The 22,893-nt window shown below is 43.1% G+C and overlaps 1 protein-coding gene across 3 annotated transcripts in view; it reads left to right on the forward strand.

Moving 5' to 3' along the window:
• Mitf (transcription factor Mitf) overlaps positions 1 to 22,893 on the forward strand; it is a 325,695-nt gene that overhangs the window by 45,692 nt on the left and 257,110 nt on the right. For 2 of the 3 annotated variants that reach the window (XM_055066826.2, XM_050172275.3), the window contains exons 2-3: positions 6,487 to 6,718; positions 16,770 to 16,973. In XM_055066826.2, the coding sequence (XP_054922801.1) occupies positions 6,487 to 6,718; positions 16,770 to 16,973 (436 nt within the window). The remainder of the gene's footprint in view (positions 1 to 6,486; positions 6,719 to 16,769; positions 16,974 to 22,893) is intronic. The other variant, XM_055066825.2, reaches the window with a different exon arrangement.

Below are 22,893 nucleotides of genomic sequence, written 5' to 3' on the forward strand. Positions count from 1 at the left end.
CAAAATTTTGAACGCACGATAGAGAATGTACCGGTACGTTGGTGACACTGTGGGGGGGAAGCGCGAAGACGTACCAGTACGTCTGTGACAGCGAAAGGGTTAAAGACCCTGTCCGTGAGCAATATAATCAGTGGATGGCCGGCGACAACCCGACGACCCCAACCGGCGGGCTGCGCAGGCCGCCTCTCGCCACTGTGGCCACATGGGTGTCGTAGGCTTGGCGCTCGCTGCCCGGTGATATGGTGGTGTGGGCATTCAAGAAGTGTTGCATGAGCAACTCCTTGGATGGCACCGAGGATGACATGTTGTGGGATGCAGCCAGCGAAAAGCAGTCGTCTTCGGACGAGAGTTCAGACAGCTCAGACGAATGAGCAGGTGACGAGTCTGGCGGCACCACTAAATAAAACAGTTTTGTGCCTTATAATTTTTATGTTGACTTCTTTGCCTCAATATAAGGGGGTCGACCTATATTCCGCCTCGACCTATATTCCGCATTATACGGTATTGTGTCCTGTCTGCACGCCTCACCCCTTTTTGTATAATGAATCCTTACCAACTAGCTCAGCTTTCTGTCGTTCTGAGACTAGCTCATGAGTGAATGCAACCAATTGTTTGTACGCGAAAAACCCTGCCGAAACCCATGCTGACTAGGATGAAGAAGGTTATTGTTATTAAGATGAGACACAATGCAGCTATAAATCATATGTTCCATAACCTTACATACAATGCTAGTTAGGGATACTAGTCTGTAATTCTCAACTCTGTCCACTCTTATGAATTGGCACCACTCACGCTAGTTTCCAATCACCAGGAACAACGTTGTTATTTAAGGAGTTTGGAGATAAGCAACACAAGTACAGACATAAAATGCCTGAGCAATTTATAAGGAATGATGCAGGGATGTCATCCGGACCACACGCTTTTGTTGGTTTCAAACACTGTAATAATCGTTTGATGCCCATGACACTAAACACAACCTCGGACATTTCGTCGGCTTCGACCGGAAAATCAACACTATTAACCCCACTGTTTGAATGAGTAGACTGAAATACTGATGAAAAGTAATTAACAAAAATTTCCACCTTACTTGAGTCATCATTAACAATTCTGTCAACCAGTGCAAGGGTGGAACAGAAGTGTCATCCTTACCGTTTCTCTTAGCATATTTCAAAAATTCCTTAGGATCGTTCACTAATCTCTGCCCCAAGTTTGCAAAGCATGTGCGTTTAGCAGATCCAGCGAGCTCTCTAAAGCTACATCTTAACTCGACTGACTGTATGTGACGACTGTCCAATTTCTTAGTTTTAATCTGCCGATAGATGCTTCTAATTTTTCGTAATAAGGAACGGAGTCGACAGTGAAACCATGGTTTATCTTCTGTATCTTTCGAAAACGGAGTTCGTAGAGACACAAAGTAATCTCGGTGTTCGAAAAGCTTGTTTTTAATTACCCACCATAACTCTCCCACATTTAGTCATTGGCCAATGCATCAAAAGTAGGAAAATAAGATCCAAGCGCTAATTTTAGTGCAGCGTAGTTAGCCCTATTAATGCGTACACAGTTCTAGGAGGTTTTTTTGATACACACACATTTTGAAAGATAGGGTTGGCTACAATAACATTTTGATCGCTTATACCAGACAAAACACATACATTTGATACAATGCTTGGTGCATCACAAAACAACAGATCAAGCACATTACCAGTGGCATTATTACGGGAAGGGTCTTTTACGGACTGATGGAGCGTATTTTCGTGTACAAACTCAAAGAAAGCTGTATATAAACTGCCTGTGGAAGTATGTGTAAGCATATTGCCCGATCCCCAATCTATACCGGGAAGATTGAAATCTCCTCCCACTATAATGGGATCCCTTTGAACTGTCTCAAGAAAAGTTGTCATTTGGGCAAACTCGTGATAAGAAGCACCAGGGGGTTGGTAATAAGATCCAACAAGAAATATTGTACCACTTTAGGCCCGCAACTTGCAAAATACAGATTCACATTCCAAATCAGAATCAACTAGGAATGCAGGGCAAGTTGGATCTTACAAGAATGAATATGCCTCCTCCCCTTGATTTGCGGTCCCACCTAAAACTGTGATAACCAAGAGGGAATATGTCTCTATCGAGGACTAAAGAATCAAGCCATGATTCAGTTCCTAATACTACTGCGGGCTCAACAGAATTTAATAGTAAATGAACATCACAACTTTGTTTCTAAGGCTTCTACAATTGACGATCAGGAGTCTGAGCTGACGTCTCACCACAGATTGCAACAACGGTCACATTTCGACTACGTCACCATTTGTGCTTTCGATTCGATATCGTTTATCACCCAGGTATAAGGTATCAAACCTTAGAACCAGTTTCACTCCCTCCTTCCTATTTCCTTTTGCAAATGCCCAAAGTTGCTTTTTTTTTTTTTCTCGGACTGTACAATCGGACGATTACTGGCCGTGTTTTATTTGCATGATACGGCCCTATTCTGTGGGGCACGCTCAATATTTATGGAAGTGAGCCCAAGTTTTGTGCAGCGCAAATTAAGAATCAAATCTTCAGCCTGAGCACTAGTCTTGCCGGCAGCTGAATCCTCTAAGCCGTAGAAGACTAAATTCACACGCCTTTCCCCGTTTTCAATGTCATCTAATTTCCTGAGAACGAGGAACATTGTATCTTGGTCTTGTTGCTGCGGCTCTGTTATATTATCCATTACTGTTTGCATTTGCTCTATCTTCGGAACATTTCTTTCTAATGAAGCCCGACGTGATTTCAATTCAGTTATATCAGCATTGGTTTGCCTTTGGGTATCTTCAATTGCCGACAATTTAGAAAAAATTGTTGCCTATCCTTCGAGCAACTGTTCATCTGCGCAGTAGAAGGCCCTGGGTTTCTTTCAATATCTCCCCCGCACAATAGCAAAATAATTAAATAAAAGGCAGCGCTTCAAAACACCAGGAACTGCCATCTGCGAATTACCGTGCGTGACATTTCTCAATAATAGCACTTCAAAGACAAGAAAACCTAATTGAATAACTACCATATTTAACAGTGAAAAAAGTGTGCTTAAATGTATTTTCCTTGTGCATTTTGTTTTCTTTGTCTTTCTTACCCACCTCTTGTGTAATACCCCCAATCCTGGGGGCCTTTAAGGCAATAAAGTGAACTCATCCTCGTCGCCTCGTGGCGGCGGGTCAATGGGGGTGGGACGCATGATAGGCAGTCCGTATCAGAGTGCTTCCATTGGGACTTCTATACGATGGTGATGTCAAATTCCTGGAGTCTGATACTTCATTGTGTGAGGCGTCCTGAAGGGTCCATTAAATTTGCCACCCAACACGAGGCATGGTCTTGCGACTTTGAAGGACTTTCTCTGTAGGCAACGGTAGAAATTTGTGGTAGCCCTAATGATGGCAAGCCATTTTTTTTCCAGCATAGAATAATTGGCTTGCACTTTTGACAGTGACTGGCTAGCATAAGCAATGACTCTTTGAAATCCGTATTTCCTTTTGACTAAGAGGCACTGAGGCCTTTGTTACTTGCGTCTGTGTGGATTTTGGTATTGGCGTCATTATCGAAGTGGGTGAGTACTGCTGGTGACTGCAGGCATCATTTAAGCTCTTTGAGTGCTTCGATTTGCGGCCTTTCCCACTTGAACTCAATGTTGGACTTTGTGAGATATGTTGATGGCATGGCAATGGGTGAAAAGTCTTTGACGAAGCGCCTGTAACATGCACACAGTTTAAGGAATCTGCACACTCCCTTGTCAGTGGGCTATGTAAAGTCAGCAGTGGCAGATGTCTTCTGTGGATCAGGAAAATTTTATCTATGTATGTGCTTGTCATGCCCTTCCTAAAGTTTGTCAGCCTTACTTTTGCTTTTTCTCTGTCCAGTCAAATGATTTCTCTTGCGACACAAATTTCGCAGTCTAGCAGTAGATGTTGGTCGCCCTGAACAATGCCTTGCACATCTGCTGGTGTTTTGGTGCCGACGAAAATGATACTGGAGAGAGGCGGGACGCTGACTTGATCTTCTAGCACACTCAAAGCATGTTGACTCAGAAAACACTCCAGTGGTATCGCTTGGTCATTGGATAGCATTATCGACTTGGAATTGAGGTCGATGATCACGCCATGTTGGTTCAGGAAGTCCGTGCCGAGAATTAGATCTCACGAGCAATACTGGAGGATAACAGGTCACAGGGTAAGTCTGGTCATGATTGGGAATTCTTGCCACACAGATTCCAATTAGTGTCGTCAGGTGTCCTCCAGCTGTCCATATTTGAGGGCCTTCCCATGCAGCCATAACTTCAACTGGGTGGTGAAGGGCTCACTCATGATGGAATAGTCAGCCCCTGTGTCCACTAAAGTGGTGACTGCATGCTGTCTAGAAGCGTGTCGAGATCGGTGGTTCTTGGTTCTGCAAGTTGAGGAACTTGTGGGAAACTGCTTTGTGATCCAGCAAGCAGGTAAGTCTGCCAAACCATCTTTTGCTCCATTACAACCTGTTGAATGGCCGTTAAGACCATGGGAAAAGTTAGCCATAGACATAATACGCCCTCTTGATCGTGCTCCACAGTATGCACGTTTTGCTTTGGTCATGGTTGACTATCATTCCAAGTGATCCGAAGTTGCTTTTATGCCTTCCATCACATCCGAGGCCACCATGCGCAGTCTCATGTCCATATTCAGTAGAGAAGGATTTCCTGATGCCATGGTGGCCGACAATGGACCACAGTTTGTTTCTGCACGGTTCGAAAACTTCCTGAAAGAAAGAGGCATGAAGCATATCTTGTCTTCTCTTTACTACCCACAGGCAAATGGCCAGGTAGAAAGATTTAACTGTGTCCTGAAAGAGTTCATACAGATTGCCATTTTGGAACAGCGAGACCTCAGGCTTGCGGCTGCCCCCACACACAACCATGGCGCTATAGTGGCGTTTGCATTCCCTCTCATGCACAGTTGCGCCTCTAGCAGAGGGCGCTGGCTTTATATGAAACTGAGGCGGCAGTTCCGTGGCCAGAAAAAACATGCACAAGGACTGTTAACGTATCTTTGGGCAGCTTGCTTCTGCAATATTATGCCCAGTGCATAACTGGAGGCAGTAGCAATCAAAGAGCACCCATCCTCATCTCCTTCTGTGTTTTTGTCTCCCACTACATATTAACAATAACCTCAGCTCTTTCAGATGCACAGTGCTCAGCGATTGAAATGCAATTCTTGGCCCACTTTGTAGCTGGCACTCCTTGTGTCGCCGGGGAGTGTTGGATGATCACTGGAGCACCAGATGCATTCACAGTATGTCACAGAGGCTTTCATTCTGTGCCACACTGCATCAGCTTGCTCTCCCTAGCACCAACTGATGGCGCAAAAAGCCACTGTGCGGGCTGAGCATCACTCTTGAGTTGCCATGCACTGCACGCCAGTGTCCCCTTTGTTTCTTAAGGGATCCCTCACCAGGTCAGGGCAGTTTGAGCTGACAAGCGCAGTGCATACAATGTGCGCTCACGATCATATCTGCTAAGAATTCAATCGATATGTGCTGTAGAAAGAGTGAAATTTCAAGCTAAATGCCATTTGCCTTTCTCTTTGCGTGCGCTGCTCTCCAAGACGGGGATGACGTACATCAGCAAGTGTGCCTACGTACATGTATGTGCTGCGACGTTGCTCATAATGACTCGTGACACTTGGAGAATTATTCAAGGCAACATTTGTTGTTTGGGTAATCTGTTGTTTCAGTAGACGAAAGTTTGGAGAAATAATAAAATGTGCAAACCAAATGTCTGCGTGTGTTTGTTTTACTTCGGACCACAGCAAGAGAGATGTACATCTGTTTCGTCTGCTTATTCCCACATCTTGCAGTCACGCATACTGAGACTGAAACTGTCATTTTTTACCATGTTCCAGCACACGATCATGCTCTGTGATCCGCTTGCATCTGCCTCAGTGCTCGTGACTGTGGCATTTACTTATGCCACTAGTCAGGTGTTCTCGGGCATAGCGCGCAAAATCCTGCACTGTGTGAAACGAGACAAATGCATCAACTCGTGCTTGCGACCATGAGTGGAAGTGTGCTGTGCATCAAAAAAACGAGTGAGAAAAAGAAAAGAAAGAGAAAAAAAAAAGGTTGCCATAGCTCATGACACATACATCATGCGATCCTCCAGCATGAGTATGGGAGAATGCAGGGAAGGAATTTTGCTTGTGGAGGCTAGACAGGGCAAGTGGAGAGTGTCCTTATTAGTGTTGATGCTCACCTCGTAAAATCATGGCTTAGTGGCACTGAAATATTTATATCTCGGCTATTTATGAACCAGTTTGAAAAATTCTTGCCTTACAACGCTGCCAAGAGAGGGCATGTTACAACTTCCAGCATATAACCAAAATTGGCTATGGGCCCTTTTAGAGGGCTCTATACTATTTCATATTGCACACACAAGCTAGACCTGCTAAGTTTTGCTTTCTGTACAATATGCCTCTCTTTTTCTAGTGGTGCTGGGCATGGAGGTGCTGGCGGAAGCACCAGAGGCATCGTGCACTCGCGTCCTCCGGTGAGCCGCACCAACCTGAAACAACAACTGCAGCGTCACCAGGCAGAGCAGGAGGAGCGGCGTCTCCGCGAGTTGCTGGGGACACCCCGGCAACCCTCGTTGGCCATCTGCGTTCCGGGCGTGCCTGACACCATCCCAGACAACATACAGGTGCCCACGCAGGTGTTGCAGGTGTGTTTGAATTACTGTTTTTGCACCTGCTTTTAGCATCATATATTCTTCAAACAAAACAGCTGAGCTAATTTTTTGCAAGGGCTCTGAAACTTGTGTCATACTTGTTGGGGGGCTAGTTGGTGCATGTTTCCCGTCTCGCTTGCTATGCGTTGTCTTTTTCGGCGCTACAACCCTCTTCTGTAAACTGAAACTTGATTTACCAGTGTAAAATTCAGTAGAGAGGACTCAAGATACATGTAGGACAAAGACATATTCAGCTACTAGCAAATATTTTAGCGTACATGAAAAGCAACCAGGGAACACACATAATTAGCACTGTTGTTGTCAAGCATAAATAATGCGCATGTAAATGAGGCATCGATTTGCTTGACCAGTCTTTTTCGACAAGACGATGTGTGCAGTGCCCCTAGGTTGCATGTCAGCGAATGCTGGAGAGCTCGTACACCCCTTGGAGGGAGTTACATGTGCCTGCACAGCAGTGCAGTACACACATCCCTATTCAGAAAAAATAAAATGTATCTGTCATCTGCATTGGTTACTTTCATCATTATCATCAGCCTATTTTATGTCCACTGCAGGACGAAAGCCTCTCCCTGCGATCTCCAATTACCCGTCCTGAGCCAACCGATTCCAACTAGCGCCCGCGAATTTCCTAATTTCATCGGTCCACCTAGTCTCCTGCCATCCTCAACTGCGTTTCCCTTCTGTAACCTGCGCATTACATGACCTGCCCAGCACCACTTTTTTCTCCACGGCTCGTGCAGTTCCTTGAAACCCTTCAAAACCCTTGAATTTGAAAAGATTGTTTTCAAGGCCTTGAAAGTCCTGGAGTTTTTGCAGATCCTTGAAAATCCTTGAATTTCCTAAAATATTATTTTTAATAAACTTCCAGTGATTGTATTTGATAAAATTTCAACCAACCTGAATTCCTGCTGCAATTCTGTTAAAAATAAGGTGTAAGTTTCGTACAAAGTCAAGTAAGCACATGCCTAGCGGGAGCTCATGAACGTCTGGCCAACAATGACGCTGGCTTGTCCATCGTTTCCTCTCACTCATTTCCTGTGTTACTTTCCAGTTGAGTAGAGAAATGGCCGCCACTGTGTATGCGGTTGCGCGGTCGAATCGTTACATTTTGTGCATGTTTAGCACTTGCGTGTGCAGTTGTATCATCACGTTTTGTGCACGTGTAATGCTTATGCATGCATATGCTGTTCCATCGTGACAGTTGGTGCACGCATAGCGCTCATATGTGTATGTGCGGTTGTATAGCGAGATTCAGTGCACATGTAGTGCTTCGGTGTGCGTGTATGGTGGTATCGTGACATTTTGTGCATCTGCAGCATAGTGCGTGCCAGTAAACGTGCGTGCCAACAATGCCCAGAAAATGCAAATTTCACGGGTCGTGGCTCAACAACGACAACTACTGAGAGTGGCTTGCGTCCTACATGTCAAATTCGTACAAGGCAAAATGCAAAGTTTGTTGTAAGTGTTTCGACGTCACTGCCATGGGGGAGTTGGCACTAAAAAGCCACCTAAAAAGTGCTAAGCATAAGGAGCACATGCAAGCCGCCAGGAGTAGCGGCATGATACGGAGCTTCTTGACGATATCTGAACGTCAAGCGAATGAACCACAGCCAGTGCCATCGTAGTCGTCAAACTTGATGGATGTGTGCAGGAAGCATGAACTTGTGATGGACGCAGAAATTCTGTGGGCATTGAAGGTTATAACATCGCACTATTCATATCCTTCATCATCACAGGTGAATGAATTGTTTAAGAGGATGTTTGCAGACAGTGAGGTGGCACAATCTTTCACATGCGGAGAGCAGAAGTGCTTGTATATCGCGGGCCATGGTTTGAGGCCATTCTCTCTCTGCGGTGGGAGATGGAGAACAGTGACTACTACGTTGTCTTGTTCGACGAGTCTCTGAATGAGAATTGCTAACAACAGCAAATGGACGTTTATCTAAGGTACTGGGATGCATCAGAGTTGGTCACCATATGCTATTTCACATCAGTTTTTATGGGCCATGTCAGGGCTGAACACCTGCAAAAAAAACTGCTTATATAAGGTGCTATTAAGATAGGCTTCCAATAATGTTAAAAAGTCCTCAAGCGTAACACCAGCTGCATTTTGAAAAGCTATAATGCCGCTTTCTTCTATGCACATCTTTACTGCAACAAAAAGTGCATCATGTAGAATTGAATAAAATAATTTGAGTCTTTATGTGTCTTCTTTTTGGGTGTGTTAAATTGCGGCAGAAAGCATGTCTTTTAGGTTGAGAAAGGCCTGGATTATGGAGTCTAGCCGAGGTTCAGAAGGGGGGAAGTCATGGTACGTGGTAGTTTTATCTACTTATTTGACAGGTACTGCCAGCCTTGTTACCAGGCTTTAAGCAGGAGCGGGCAGTTATAACAGAACAGAAATATCAAACAAGATAGCTGACACTGAACAGTAAACTGCATAATAAACAGCACAAGAAAAATCTTTTGATCGGCATGATTTGACGGGCAGAGACAGGGGATGAATGCCATGGTTTATTCACAAGTGCAGCAAGAAATGATGAAGCCGTTCGGCAGTCAACAACTGTAGGGGGTAATGTGTTCCATTCAAAAACAGTACCCAGGAAAAAATAATTTTTAAGTGCGTTGGTCCTGCAGGAAAAATATCCAACCTTTTTGTTGTGATGTTTTGTTGTGATTTTTGTTCCAGTTCTGCAGCTTCTAGAAGAGATGATAGGGACGTGTGCCAGCTGTACGAATTCAAAATAAACCTAGCTGATTTTCTTCGGACTTTCTCAATTTTACTGATGTTGGTTCGCTTGTGTGGATCCCAGACAATCGCAGCATGCTTTAGAATTGGTTGGATAAATGTTTTATATGCTAACAGTTTTTATTTGAGGTTAAGCGTTTCCTATTGATCACCCTAAAAGCCTAGTTTCTTCATTGTTTTATTAAATGTATGTTACATGCTCGTTTCACCTAGGAACTGATGCAAATATTACTCCCAAGTATTTGTATGTAGACACGACAGATAAATACCGGTTGTTAATCCTATACGTAAAGGTTAAAGGATTTTTTTGTGAGTAGTGGTCATTACAAGTCTTATTGAGATCAACTCATCTGCAATTTCGAGCACCATATTTGTGTTACAGACAGCGAGGTGTTTAAAATTTCCCGATCACTTGAATTGCGCATTTCGTTATACAAGATGCAGTCATCTGCAAAAAGCTTTATCTTGATACGTGTGTCACTGATGATGTCATTTATAAAGATGAGAAAGAAGAACGGTCCTAACACTCATCCTTGCGGAATTCCAGAGTCTACAGTTGTGGGTGTCGAAGCTGCATCGTTGAGTTGAACGCATTGTTTTCGTAATGAGAGGTGCGCTTCAATCCAATTACCTAGGTGCCGTTCTTTAATATGGGTTTTAGTTTAAGCAGTAATTTGGAGTGAGAGACGCAGTTGAATGCTTTTTCAAAATCAAGAAACATAAATAAATTTGGCCATGTCTATCTAAAGCTGTTGCTAAGTCGTGAACTGTTTCCACGAGCTGAGTTACGGTCGATAAACCTCGCCAGAAACCATGTTGTTTTGCGTCAATTGCGTTGTCACTTAAAAAGGCCGAAGTGTGTTTGAAAATTATGTGTTCAAGGGATTTTGCGCATGTGCAGAGTAAAGATATTAGCCTGTATGATGTGGGGAGAGATGGATTTTTCGTTTTTGATGTGGGAAGGATTTTCGCGTAGTTCCAATCGGCTGGGACTTTTGTGCGTGACAGTGATTTCTCAAATATTCAGGTTAAATGCTTTAAACACCACTCGGCACACCGGCAAAGAAACACATTCGTGATTCCAACAGCTTCGGGCGATTTTATAGCGTCAAGGTTAAGCATAAGTGCTAACACACCTTCCTCAGTAATTCTAACATCACCAATCGGCAAAATGTGTTCATAGCTAGGGAACTGTAGGCTGATACCGTCATCACGCGTAAACACTGAGCAGAAGTATTGGTTGAGCGCATTTGCAATTTCAGCACTGTCGGTTAAAAAGGTATCACCGATACAGAGTTTGGGTGCAGCTATCTTTTTTGGCGATAAGTGCTGCCAGAACTTTCCCAGGGATGAGACAAGAACATTTTATAGTGCTATATGTTGGTAGTATTCTTTTTGTTTTTTTATCTTGTCAACTAATAATGTACGTAAGCCGAGAAACCTATCACTCGTGGGAACAGTTAGGCATTGCTTGTGTTGTTCTCTTGCCTTTTTCAGCTTCCGTTCTATTTGTACTTGTTACCCAAGGATTGCGCTTCCGCAGAACATTTTGCTTCACAGGTACAAAGTCACGGATACATTTCAGAACCAGGAACTTGAAGTAGCCCCATATTTCATCAATAGAATGTTTGCTTTATTCACATATGGCATGAAATTCAGAAAAAGAGCCATCTAGTGTGTATAATACATCAATATCACTGGCACGCAAGAAAACTGGGACAATTCTTTCCTCTTTTTCAGTCTGTGGGACAAAACTAATTTCCAACGTAAGGTACTTGATTTTGTAGTCTGATATACCTTTGGAAACCTGAATTTGCGGGTTGCAGCGGACAGTGGTAGCATTTGCAAGGAAAAGGTCTGATAGCGTATTGTTCTCAATACGAGTAGGTTCTTTGACCAGCTGGGAAAGGTTGTGAAGCACTACTATAGGGGCTCAGGGAAATCGTTATTCCAGTTTACAGATGGAACATTAAAATCACCTACCAGTAGCATACTGCAGCGCTTATTGCTATAGGTGTACAAGAACTCATTAAGGTTTTCGAAGAAGGTGGTGTTGCAATTTGGAGGCCGATAGAACCCTCATATGATTAGATTCCACTCATTAAGAAAAATTTCACAACAACACATTCGACTCCTATACCAGGCAGCCTAGAAACACTCAATGTTCCTTGTAAGAGATTTGCAATGCTGCCGCCATGGAAATCCCTGTCATGTCTGTAAATTCCGTAACCGTGAGGTGTTATTTCAGTCGGTGATATCGCTATGCAACCAGGTTTCTGTTATTATTAGAACATGGGGTTTATGGGCAGTTACGATGCTCTGTAATTTGATGGCTTTGTTTACAATACTCTGGCCTTTTATGTTGAGACACTGAAACTCGTTTTTCTTTTTTAACACAGAAGCGGGGTCATTGCGGTCTTCTAGGGCTTTCTTGACGCTCGTTTAACACCCAAACCCTCTCGAGTGAGGCTAGGTCAGCACGACTCTTTGAGGAACTATCAGACACTGTTTGGGATATCATCGGCCTTAGTGAGATTAGAAGAACTGGTGAGGCTTATACATTGCTGAATAACGGACATGTCCTCTGCTATAAAGGTCTCCCAGATAAGAAGCAATACGGGGTAGGATTCCTAATACATAAGGACATAGCGGGCAACATTGACGAATTCTACAACATTAATGAGAGGGTAGCTGTACTCGTAATCAAACTTAATAAGAGGTATATATTAAAGGTAGTACAAGCGTACGCTCCAACATACAGTCATGATGATGAGGAAGCAGACCAGTCTTATGATGATGCTGAATTAGCGATGAGAAGAATGCAAACTCAGTATCCTGTAGTAATCGGCGACTTGAATACAAAAGTGGGGAAAAAGCAGGCTGGTGAACAAGCAATTGGCAACTACAGCGTCGACTCTAGGAACACTAGAGAAGAGATACTGGTAGAATTCGCAGAAAGAAATAAGCTTCAAATTATTAGCACCTTTTTCAGGAAGCATAGCAGCAGAAAGTGGGTCTGGAAAAGCCCTAATGGTGAAACAAGAAATGAAATTGACTTCATACTTTCTGCCGATCCCAGCATAGTGCAGCATGTAGAAGTGATAGGTAGGGTAAAGTGCTGTGATCATAGGCTAGTGAGGGCCAGGATTCACCTCAATTTGAAGAGAGAACGAGCAAAATTGGTCAAGAAAGAACAGGTCAACTTAGCAGCAGTAAGGGTAAACACAGACAATCTTAGGCTGGTACTTGCGAACAAATATGCAGCCTTAGAATAGAGAGATGATGATGACATATAGCTAATGAATGAAACCGTAACTAGGCTGGCTAAAGAAGCAACAATAGAAGTGGGAGGCAAGGCACCAAGGCAACCAGTAGGCAAGCTCTCCCAAGTAACAAAGGACCTAATAAAGAAACGACAAAGAATGAAAGTGTCCAACCAAAGAAATAAGATAGAAGGAACTGTCAAAACTGATCAACAAGGCGAAAATAAGTGATATTCGAATCCGTAATGTGAGAAAGACTGAAAAAGCCGTAAGAAATGAACGCAGCTTGAAACTTAACATAGGACAAACCAAGATATATGCACTGAAAGATAAGCAGGGTAATATCATCGGCAATCTCGAAGGTATAATAAAAACAGTGGAAGAATTCTATACTAACCTGTACAGTGCGCAGGTGACTCGGGAGTACTCTACTCGAAACAATAATGAACAGTACACAGAAACTCTTCCTATAACTAGAGATGAGGTTAGAAGGGCCTTGCAAGGCATGAAATGGGGAAAAGCGACAGGAGAGGATGGAATAACAGTTGATTTAATCAAAAATGGAGGAGGCACAATGCTAGGAAAACTGGCTGCACTCTATACGAAGTGTCTATCGACTGCAAGGGTCCCAGAAAACTGGAAGAATGCAAACATTATACTAATCCACAAGAAGGTCGACGTTAAAGAACTGAAAAATTATAGGCCCATTAGCTTACTCCCAAGTATTACATAAAATATTTACCAATATAATCTCCAATAGAATAAGGGCAACGTTGGACTTTAGTCAACCAAGGGAGCAGGCTGGCTTTAGGAAAGGATACTCTACAATGGATCCCATCCATGTCATTAATCAGGTTATAGAAAAATCCGTAGAGTACGATAAACCTCTATATGGCTTTCATAGATTACGGAAAAGCATTTGATTCAGTAGAGATACCAGCAGTGATAGAAGCATTGTGTAATCAAGGAGTACAGAACGCTTACGTAAATACCTTGGAAAATATCTACAGAGGTTCTACAGCTACCCTTATTCTACACAAGAAAAGCAGGAAGATACTTATAAAGAAAGGGTTCAGACAGGGAGACACAATTTCTCCAATGCTATTCACTGCGTGCTTGGAAGAAGTATTCAAGCTATTAAACTGCGAAGGCTTAGGAGTAAGGATCGACGGCGTATATCTCAGCAACCTTCGGTTTGCCGATGACATTGTTCTATTCAGCAACAATGCAGGTGAGTTACAACAAATGATTGAGGACCTTAACGGAAAGAGTGTAAGAGTGGGGTTGAAGATTAATATGCAGAAGACAAAGATAATGATGAATAGCCGGGCAAAGGAGCAAGAGCTAGCATCGCCAGTCAGCCTCTAGAGTCGGTGAAAGAGTATGTTTACTTATGTCGATTAATCACAGGAAACCCTGACCATGAGAAGGAAATTCATATAAGAATAAAAATGGGTTGGATCGCATACGGCAGACATTGTCAGCTCCTGACTCGAAGCTTTTTTGCATTATCATTGAAAAAGAAGGTGTACAATCAGTGCATTGTACCAGTGCTGACATATGGGGCAGAGACTTGGAGACTGACAAAGAAGCTTGAGAACAAGTTAAGGACTGCGCAAAGACCGATGGAACGAAGATCGCTAGGCATAACGTTAAGAGACAGAAAGAGAGCAGTTTGGATCAGAGAGCAAACAGGTACAGACGATATTCTAGTTGATATCAAGAGCAAGAAATGGCGCTGGGCAGGTCATGTAATGTGCCGGTTAGATAACTGTTGGACCATTAGGGTTACAGAATTGATACCAAGAGAAGGGAAACACAGTCGAGGACGGCAAAGACTAGGTGGACCGATAAGATTAGGTAATTCGCAGGTGCTAGGTTGGAATCGGTTGGCGCAGGACAGGGGTAATTGGAGATCACAGGGAGAGGTTTTCGTCCTGCAGTGGACATAAAACAGGATGATGATGATGACGACGCAAAATGGCAGGTATTCATCTGAATGCTGTCCCATCGATATGTTTGATTTTCAACCTTAATTCTGGTGTACTGAAGCCTTCTTTGATACCTGCTTACCTATCGTTAGTTGTGCTGTCCCAACGGTGCTTCCTTATCTACCGTGTCTGCTGAAAAATCTTCCGAAATAGAGATATTTTACCCTTTGAGCTTGTGGCAGTTGCTCAGCACGTTTGTTTTTTCTCGGTGGTCCATAAATTTTAGAATGGTAGGCCGGTGCGTCTTTGGCTGCTTATGGCCAATCCTATGCAGTCTTTTAATGGAAGATACTCGAACACCTAAATGCTTTACAAATACTTCTGAAGGGTAGTCAATAGTGAATGCGGTGTTTCGTCTGCATCTTCCTTAAAGCCAAATACTATTAGCTTGTTTTTTCTGCTCCTTTCTAAATCAATTAGTTTCTTTTCTAGAATCTGTATTCGTTGCGTGTTCTGAAAGTGTGCTCCAAGTTCCGCGTATTTGGCTGCAATATGCTTCCATGTTCTCAAGTTTCGACTCAATGGCGTCGAATAATTTTTGCAAGTTCTTTTGGCCATCAAGAAGTTCCCTCAGCAACTGCTCAGTAATGGGTTCAGAATTGGGTTCAGTATCTCCACTAAGCAGCAGCAACAAGAGCAAACACCTTTTCACGTACATGCATACAGTACTAAGACTGGAAGGGTACGCCAGCTAGACAAGATAGTGATGAGAGGTTTCGACAGAGGTATATGTGTTACTAACCTGCGTGAACAGCATAAATGGGTTTGTCATGGCTCTGACAGGTGACCAGCTGGCGTGCCCACTGAAAGTATCCTGGGGCAGGAGGGTGTTTAAGTAGTCGGGTGGAACGGAAGTTGAGTGTGCTGGTTTCTGGTGAAGGCTTGCTCAAGAATCCATGTGTGGCAGTGGTCCGTTTGCGCAGTCTCCACAGGGCAAGAAAAGGGGGAGTGCTGGGGTGACGCTGCCGGTTGTATCTTGAAGGGTGCCAGCCATTGCTGTCGCAGCGGATAGAAGAACCTGCGTGAACAGTATGAACAGGTTGATGAATAGCCGGGCAAAGGAGCAAGAGCTCAGGATCGCCAGCTCTGACGGATGACCAGCTAGCGTGCCCACTGAGTATACGAATGTGGATTCGTTGGATTGTTTAACTTGCAGGCATGGGACAAAAGTGATCTGATATATGATAGGTAATTGGAAAGGCAGTTCAGTCGTGGACATAGATTAGGCTGATGGACTGATAGTAGGCACAAAATAATGTGTCTGCAAAGGAAAAAAATGACTGTGAAGGATAGGTGCCACATTGAACTAGCCACAGCAACTCCTTGCAGTACCCGAGATTGTTGAAACCGTTATGGAAGCGCCGTGCCTAAAACATAGACAAATAGAAGGAATATGGTTTCAAACACAGTGACATACCTTGTGTGTGTCACCGTGTTCCTTCTTTTGTCGGTGCTTTATGCACACATTCATGATGGAAAACCAACAAGCCCAAGTGCAAACCTTGTTGAAGCTACTTGCTGAGACTAGTTGATTCATTCCCTATTACAATAATTTACACATGTAAATTTAGAACATCACAAGGTTGCCTCTTTCTGCCCTAAAATATCCAACTGTTTCAAAAGCACTGTGATGTTACAGTAAAATAAGCAAGATGTCAAGTTTCTGTACACAAGCAGTGTTATTATATCTGTAATGATAGGACCCTTGAAAGCATAGAATATCAAACCCTCACTTTCAAGTTATCGTTCATGAAATGCTTAAGCTGCCTTCGAGTTTGACTAGATGGCTGGCCTCGTTTCAGTGCAAATCAAACCAATCTAATCTACTGGCAGCTTGTGAAGCCTTTTTTTGTTATTTCGTTTGCTTTGCGTCAAGCTGTCCGACATGATGTTACTTTAGTCCTCATATATACTGTCAGGGTCTTGGGAACACTGAGATAACACAGCACATCTTTAGCCACGCACTGTGCCCAGAAGGTGCTGCTCACCAGGGAGATGAGTGGATCTGCTGATGAATGCAGGTGCAGTCGCGGCTGGAGAACCCAACCCGCTACCACGTGGAACAGAGCAAGCGTCGCCAGGTGAAGCAGTACCTGACAGGCAGTCAGCTGTTGTCACGGCCGCAGCTCCAGCACGTTGCCTCATCGGCTCCTGGTGAGGCCTTCAGCCCTGACAGCCCTGCCTCGCTACCCCACAGCGGTTCAGCAGCAACCAGCAACTCGGAGGTACCTCTCGGTGCTCTTACTGTTTTTGAGTTTGTGCATTCAAACCACTTACCCTCCCCCCCAAAAAAATGGAACAGAATGACACTTAGAATTTACTTCAGTGGCACCTCCTGCATTTAATAAACAGGCAATAAAGAGAAAAGACAGCATATCTATTTGGACTGATTAAGTGTCCTTTCAAAACTCTTATTTTTGTTAATTTCTTGATGAGAGGTTGATTATTAGATGAGAAAATGAAAGTCATTCTCTTGTTTGAATTTCATGCCAGAACTGCAGCGTTGGTATGTCAGTATTATGTCGCAGATTTCAAAATATTTATTTGTATTTGGGCCGCATTGGCTCAGTAAAAGTTCCCGAAACTTGCCTGTTCAGTCTCCTTTGGAACACCATGTAGTCTATTTTTACTTGGAAACCTAGGCCCTAGCAGATGCCGTCTGTGATGTCATGCTGTGAGAACTTTTTTCTGGAGCCTCTTCTCGCTCTAGAAATGGTGTGTGCTGTAGAAGGGGGGCAGTTCACAGGTGAAATCAATTGTGCCCCTTCCATGGTATGGCCATTTGCAAATTTGAGTTTAAATTGCAATGAAAAGTGCCCATTCCCATAATCTACAAATTTCAGAGGTTTGTAGGCTCAAATTAATCTAGAAGCAGCGACCTAAATGGAGAGCTTAAACTGGCAGCAACCATCACGTTGATGTGTCGCATAGAAGGTGCACTGGGATGTCGTCTGCTAATTCATAGGCCATTCAGCTACACTGAGCTGCTGACATGGTGCATTAATGACTGCACTCGGCTCGTGTGACCACGCACACGCTAGACGAGAGTGACACTGATGCCGACACAATGTCAATGCCGGAAATCAGCTGAGTCATTGGTGACCGTGCTGTTCATATATCGAGTTGCCACTGTACACTGACGATGATGCTGACACGACGTAAAAATAGTTCTAGTCGCAGTTTACCTAGCATTTCTTTAACTACACTGACAAAAGCAAAGTATGTCTTGGCACATTGGCTGCTGAGTGGGGACATCACGATAAACAAAAGCTCTTTCTGGATGGCAGCCCTTGAGTCTGCTTTACATGTGTTCAAAATCACTAAAAAGAAGCGTTTGAAGCTCTAATGCACAAACTGCGGCACTTGTCAGCTGCAAATGCGCTCATTTTTGCCAATGTCATCGTGCTATTCTGCTGTGGGAAGCTACTGAGAGGCCACTATGTTAGCGCACATGCAGCTGTCGCCTCTTGATGCATACCAAGCAATTCTAGCCTACACAATGCCTTTTTATTTTAGTGGGGGCAATCACTATCTGAAGTAGATAAGTTTCTTTGTCACAGGGTGCACATGCATACTTGCCAGCACATGCAGTGTTAGCATTCTTTCACTTTTGCCAAATTCATCTGGTTGCATCTCATAAGTGCGTGTCTGGGTGGCATGAGGAGACGGTTGACTAAATTTGTAGCCGTTTCTGTGTTAACATGTCATTTATATTTGGCTAAGCACTGTCCGAGTATGTGTCATGTGAGGAGCCATTGGTGCCCAGCACATCAGGCAATGGGAAAATGTTTTGCAAATGCACAAGTTGACAGCGTGTTCACGAGTAAATGAAAATAAATATGTCAAGAATATGCTATTCGCTCATATTTCACAGTGTGGCTGTTCGGTGTATGGAGAAGGCAGTGAGACGCTGCAGGTTAGCATTACGAAAATATGGTCTCATAAAAAAGAGCTATTGCCTTTTAATTTTATTGTGAACATAGGATCTGTATGTGCACTTAAAAAAAATATTGTTTTTCTGTGTCTTTTTGTCGTATAGTACTGTCAACTTTCATTAATTGAACCCTGACATGACCGGCAAAATTGATCAAATTATCCAGCAGGTCGTATTAAGCAAGAGATGGAAAATAAAGTGGCGAAGCACATCACTGGTTCTTTTGTCAGCATTCGCATGATTATAATATGCTCCCTAACCAAATGTACACCCACTTTTTATGGGTTCAAAGTTGAAAGTTAACGTAGCATTGAAGCTCCTGAAGAAAACAGAAATGCAAAGTTCGTCAGACTTCTAGCAAAACGAACCAAGCATAATGCAAAGAAGGGGTAAGGCATGCAGACACGGACACAAGAGTTGTGGACAAAACGCAAGCCAACTATCAACTGAAGAAAGCACTGAAGCGAAAAAAGAAAGACACAAAACTCATGTGTGCATGCTCTGGAATGCTAGTACCACGTATCAATCGGGTACATGTGCCGGTCTACGTGAGAGGTAACTCTTAAGGCATTTGATCTCTTCCTTATGCAAGGTAATCAAAGGCTGGCTCACGCACGCACTTCCACCATTATTGATATGCCATGCCTCGACCATAAGATGTGTATCTTCATTGCTATGCCTGTACAATATCGCGTATTCATCTAACTCAGGCGTGCAGTTGCAATCTTGGCAGTCTTGGCAATGTAAGGAAAGATTAGAAGGCGATCCACCGGTTAATGACCTGTTATGTTCCATTAGCCTTTGATTGATACACCGCCCTGTTTGCCGTGCGTAGAAATGGCCACAGATGGAGGGAACTTTAAATACCACACCCATACGACAGTCAGTAAAATTGTTGTTCTTGATGTGCTTCACTGGACAAATATCTGTTCTTTTCTTGCCTTTCACCTGCTCCTTTTCTCTCTGCACGGCAGTGCTTGTTTTACCTAGCGTATTGGGAGAAGCGAAAACAACATTAGCACCATATCTACTTGCAACTTTTTTGAGTCTGTGCAATACTGAATGAATGTAGGGAATAGCCACTACTCTTTTCTTGCTATTGCTACTTTCTGTAACAATTCTGTTTTTCACTATTTTGGAATGCTTGGATTGAAAGTTAAACAGTGGCTTTGAAGATCTAGGGGAGTACTGCCAACACACGTGACTTTTTTCAAAGACCAAGGAAATGTCTAGAAACTGTATTACGTATCTCTGAGGAAATTACTTGGTAAACTTTAATCCTCCTCCACTAAGCTTAAATTGCTCGCTTACTGAGATAGCAGCGGAATCAAATTCGTCCCTATTGCAGAAAGTCAGGTAATCATCAGCGTAACAAAAAACCTTAATAATACAATCGCCTAAGGCCTTCTCTAAGCAGCTGTCAATCTTGCTCAGGTAAACATCACTAAGAATAGGGGCAACCTTTGAACCAATACGAATTCCCGATTTCTGCAGAAACACGTAATCTCTCCACCCAACCAGCGTCGACTTTAAGTACCTTGAAATAATTTCTAGAAAAGCACCTGTAGAAACACCCCATCTACCTATAAAAGCTGACTCTCGCACTTGTTCTTTAATGCACTCATTTATGGAGTTTAACAAGCTGTCATGCGGCAACAAGTAATACTAGTCTTCGATATCCATACTAAAAGCTGTACAATCACTAGGATTTTTCTCTGTCAAAAACAACTAATGCCTGAGAATTACACAAGCTAAAGGGGTCTTAAAAAACTAGCAAGTGCTCGCATAGGCTTAAAAAGTTGCAAGTAGATATGGTGTTAATGTTGCTTTCACTGCTCCCAATAAGCTAGGTAACACAGGTGCTGCTGTGCAGAGAAAAAAGGAACAGCTGAAAGGCAGAAAAAGAACAGATATTTGTCCAGTGAAGCACATCAAGTACAACAATTTTACTGGCTGTCATATGAGTGTGGTATTTAAAGCTCCCTTTAGCTGTTGTGAAGGGCAAACGGGGCGGTGTATCTATCAGAGGTTAATGGAACATAAAAGGTTGTTAACTGGTGGATCGCCTTCTAATCTTTCCTTACATTGCCAAGATTGCAACTGCACGCCTGAGTTAGATGAATGCGCGATATTGTATAGGCATAGCAATGAAGATACGCGTCTTATGGTCGAGGCATGGCATATCAAAATGGTGGAAGTGCGTGCGTGAGCCAGCCTTCGATTACCCTACATAAGGAAGAGATCAAATGCCTTAAGAGTTACCTCTCACGTAGACCGGCACGTGTACCCGATTGACACGTGCTAACATTCCAGAGCATGCACAGATGAGTTTTTTTTTTTCGCTTCAGTGCTTCCTTCAGTTGATAGTCGGCTTGCGTTTTGTCCACTTCTCTTGTGTCCGTGTCTGCATGCCTTACCCCTTCTTTGCATTATGAATGCTTACCAACTAGCTCAGCTTTCTGTCGTTCCAAACTTAGCATGCCTATGATTCTGGCAATATGAAAAAGACGAAACCAGCAAACTCTACTCTGACAAAATTGAAATGTATTTATACTTAATGCCCATCGTCATCCCACTCGGACAACACTTTTATAACTATGGACCACTAGATGTCTCCTCTGTGTGGTCCATGGTGCATTTGATGTTCCTCATTCATAAAACGGCTCTGCAACAATCGCAAACGGGATTGTGTCCTATGCCTTGAGTGAGCACTTGGCTAGTTTGTCCACTACCCATACCATTCTCTGCAACACCCAAAAAATGTGATGCCACTTGTTGCTCCTTGCTTAGCATGTAAAATAGCTTATTTATGATTCCAAGTAAATGCTTGCTACCTAGTGGCCACATCGAGAAACAGCTGATTCAGGTTCAGGCTTAAAGGGGGACGTGGCAATGAAAACTTTTTTTTTATTTATGGGAATAAATTGACGAAATTTGGCATGGAGGTGTGATTTGTTATGCTGATATCATAACTGAAATCAGTTTTGAGCTATCTAATAGTTTTGGAGTTGCAACACTTGACATCCTCTAATGGTCATCCTTAAGTTAATTACACCCAAGTTTTTCAACATTTTCATACCAGCATGTTCAGAAAGGGCCATTCTGTGCGATAAAGCTGTTGGTTTATTTTTAAATGTCAAAATAAGCACAAGAGCTTTTTAAAACTTTTCTGTTCATATTGTCTTACTAATGACCTTTGCAAAAGATCCATTATAAATTTTTTTATGAGGTGCAGATGAAAATGGAGAGCTTTATTGCACTCATCAATGTTTCACAATCTAAGTGCAAAAGACAAAATGATTCTGTCTTCATTTCTTGTGAAATGGCACTGGGATGACCGAAAGCGACTGTACAAAAAATGAAAGCTGAGAAAACTGAGCGCGAAGTTTTATTTGCTGGAAACATTAAAATATTTACTTTGAGCACCTAAAACCCGCCTGGAATGTAGTCCTTTGCCTGTGAGGACACATTTTCTTTACATTTTGAGGTAATTTTTCGCTCCTTTACAACAGTTTCGTGCACCTTCATTGCCTTTTTGATACGTCGTGCATCCTTTTCAGCAGCCCGCTGCAATGAACACGATCCTGGACTGTATCCTAGTTTCAACGTAATTGTTTGCACTGCTCTTTCACAGCCAGCATTGAAACGGCAAACTGCATCTGCCACAGCACTTTCAACACTCAGGAGTGAAGCAAACTGATTTTTTTATTGGAGTGAGCAAATGACATTGTTCAGCAACTCGATGGCATTCTGTATTTTGCCTTGCTGGCATCTTTCGAGGAGTTCTCTTGCAGATCATCATCATCATCAGCCTGGTTACGCCCACTGCAGGGCAAAGGTCTCTCCCATACTTCTCCAACTACCCCGGTCATGTACTAATTGTGGCCATGTTGTCCCTGCAAACTTCCTAATCTCATCGGCCCACCTAACTTTCTGCTGCCCCCTGCTATGCTTCTCTTCCGTTGGAATCCAGTCCGTAAACTTTAATGACCATTGGTTATCTTCCCTCCTCATTATATGTCCTGCCCATGCCCATTTCTTTTTCTTGATTTCAACTAAGATGTCATTAACGTGTGTTTGTTCCCTCACCCAATCTGCTCTTTTCTTATCCATTAACGTTACACCTATCATTCTTTCCATAGCTCATTGCGTCGTCCTCAATTTAAGTAGAACCCTTTTCGTAAGCCTCCAGGTTTCTGCCCCGTACGTGA

This window comes from Dermacentor andersoni, chromosome 6 (genome assembly GCF_023375885.2).
Source record: "Dermacentor andersoni chromosome 6, qqDerAnde1_hic_scaffold, whole genome shotgun sequence".
NCBI lineage: Eukaryota > Metazoa > Arthropoda > Arachnida > Ixodida > Ixodidae > Dermacentor > Dermacentor andersoni.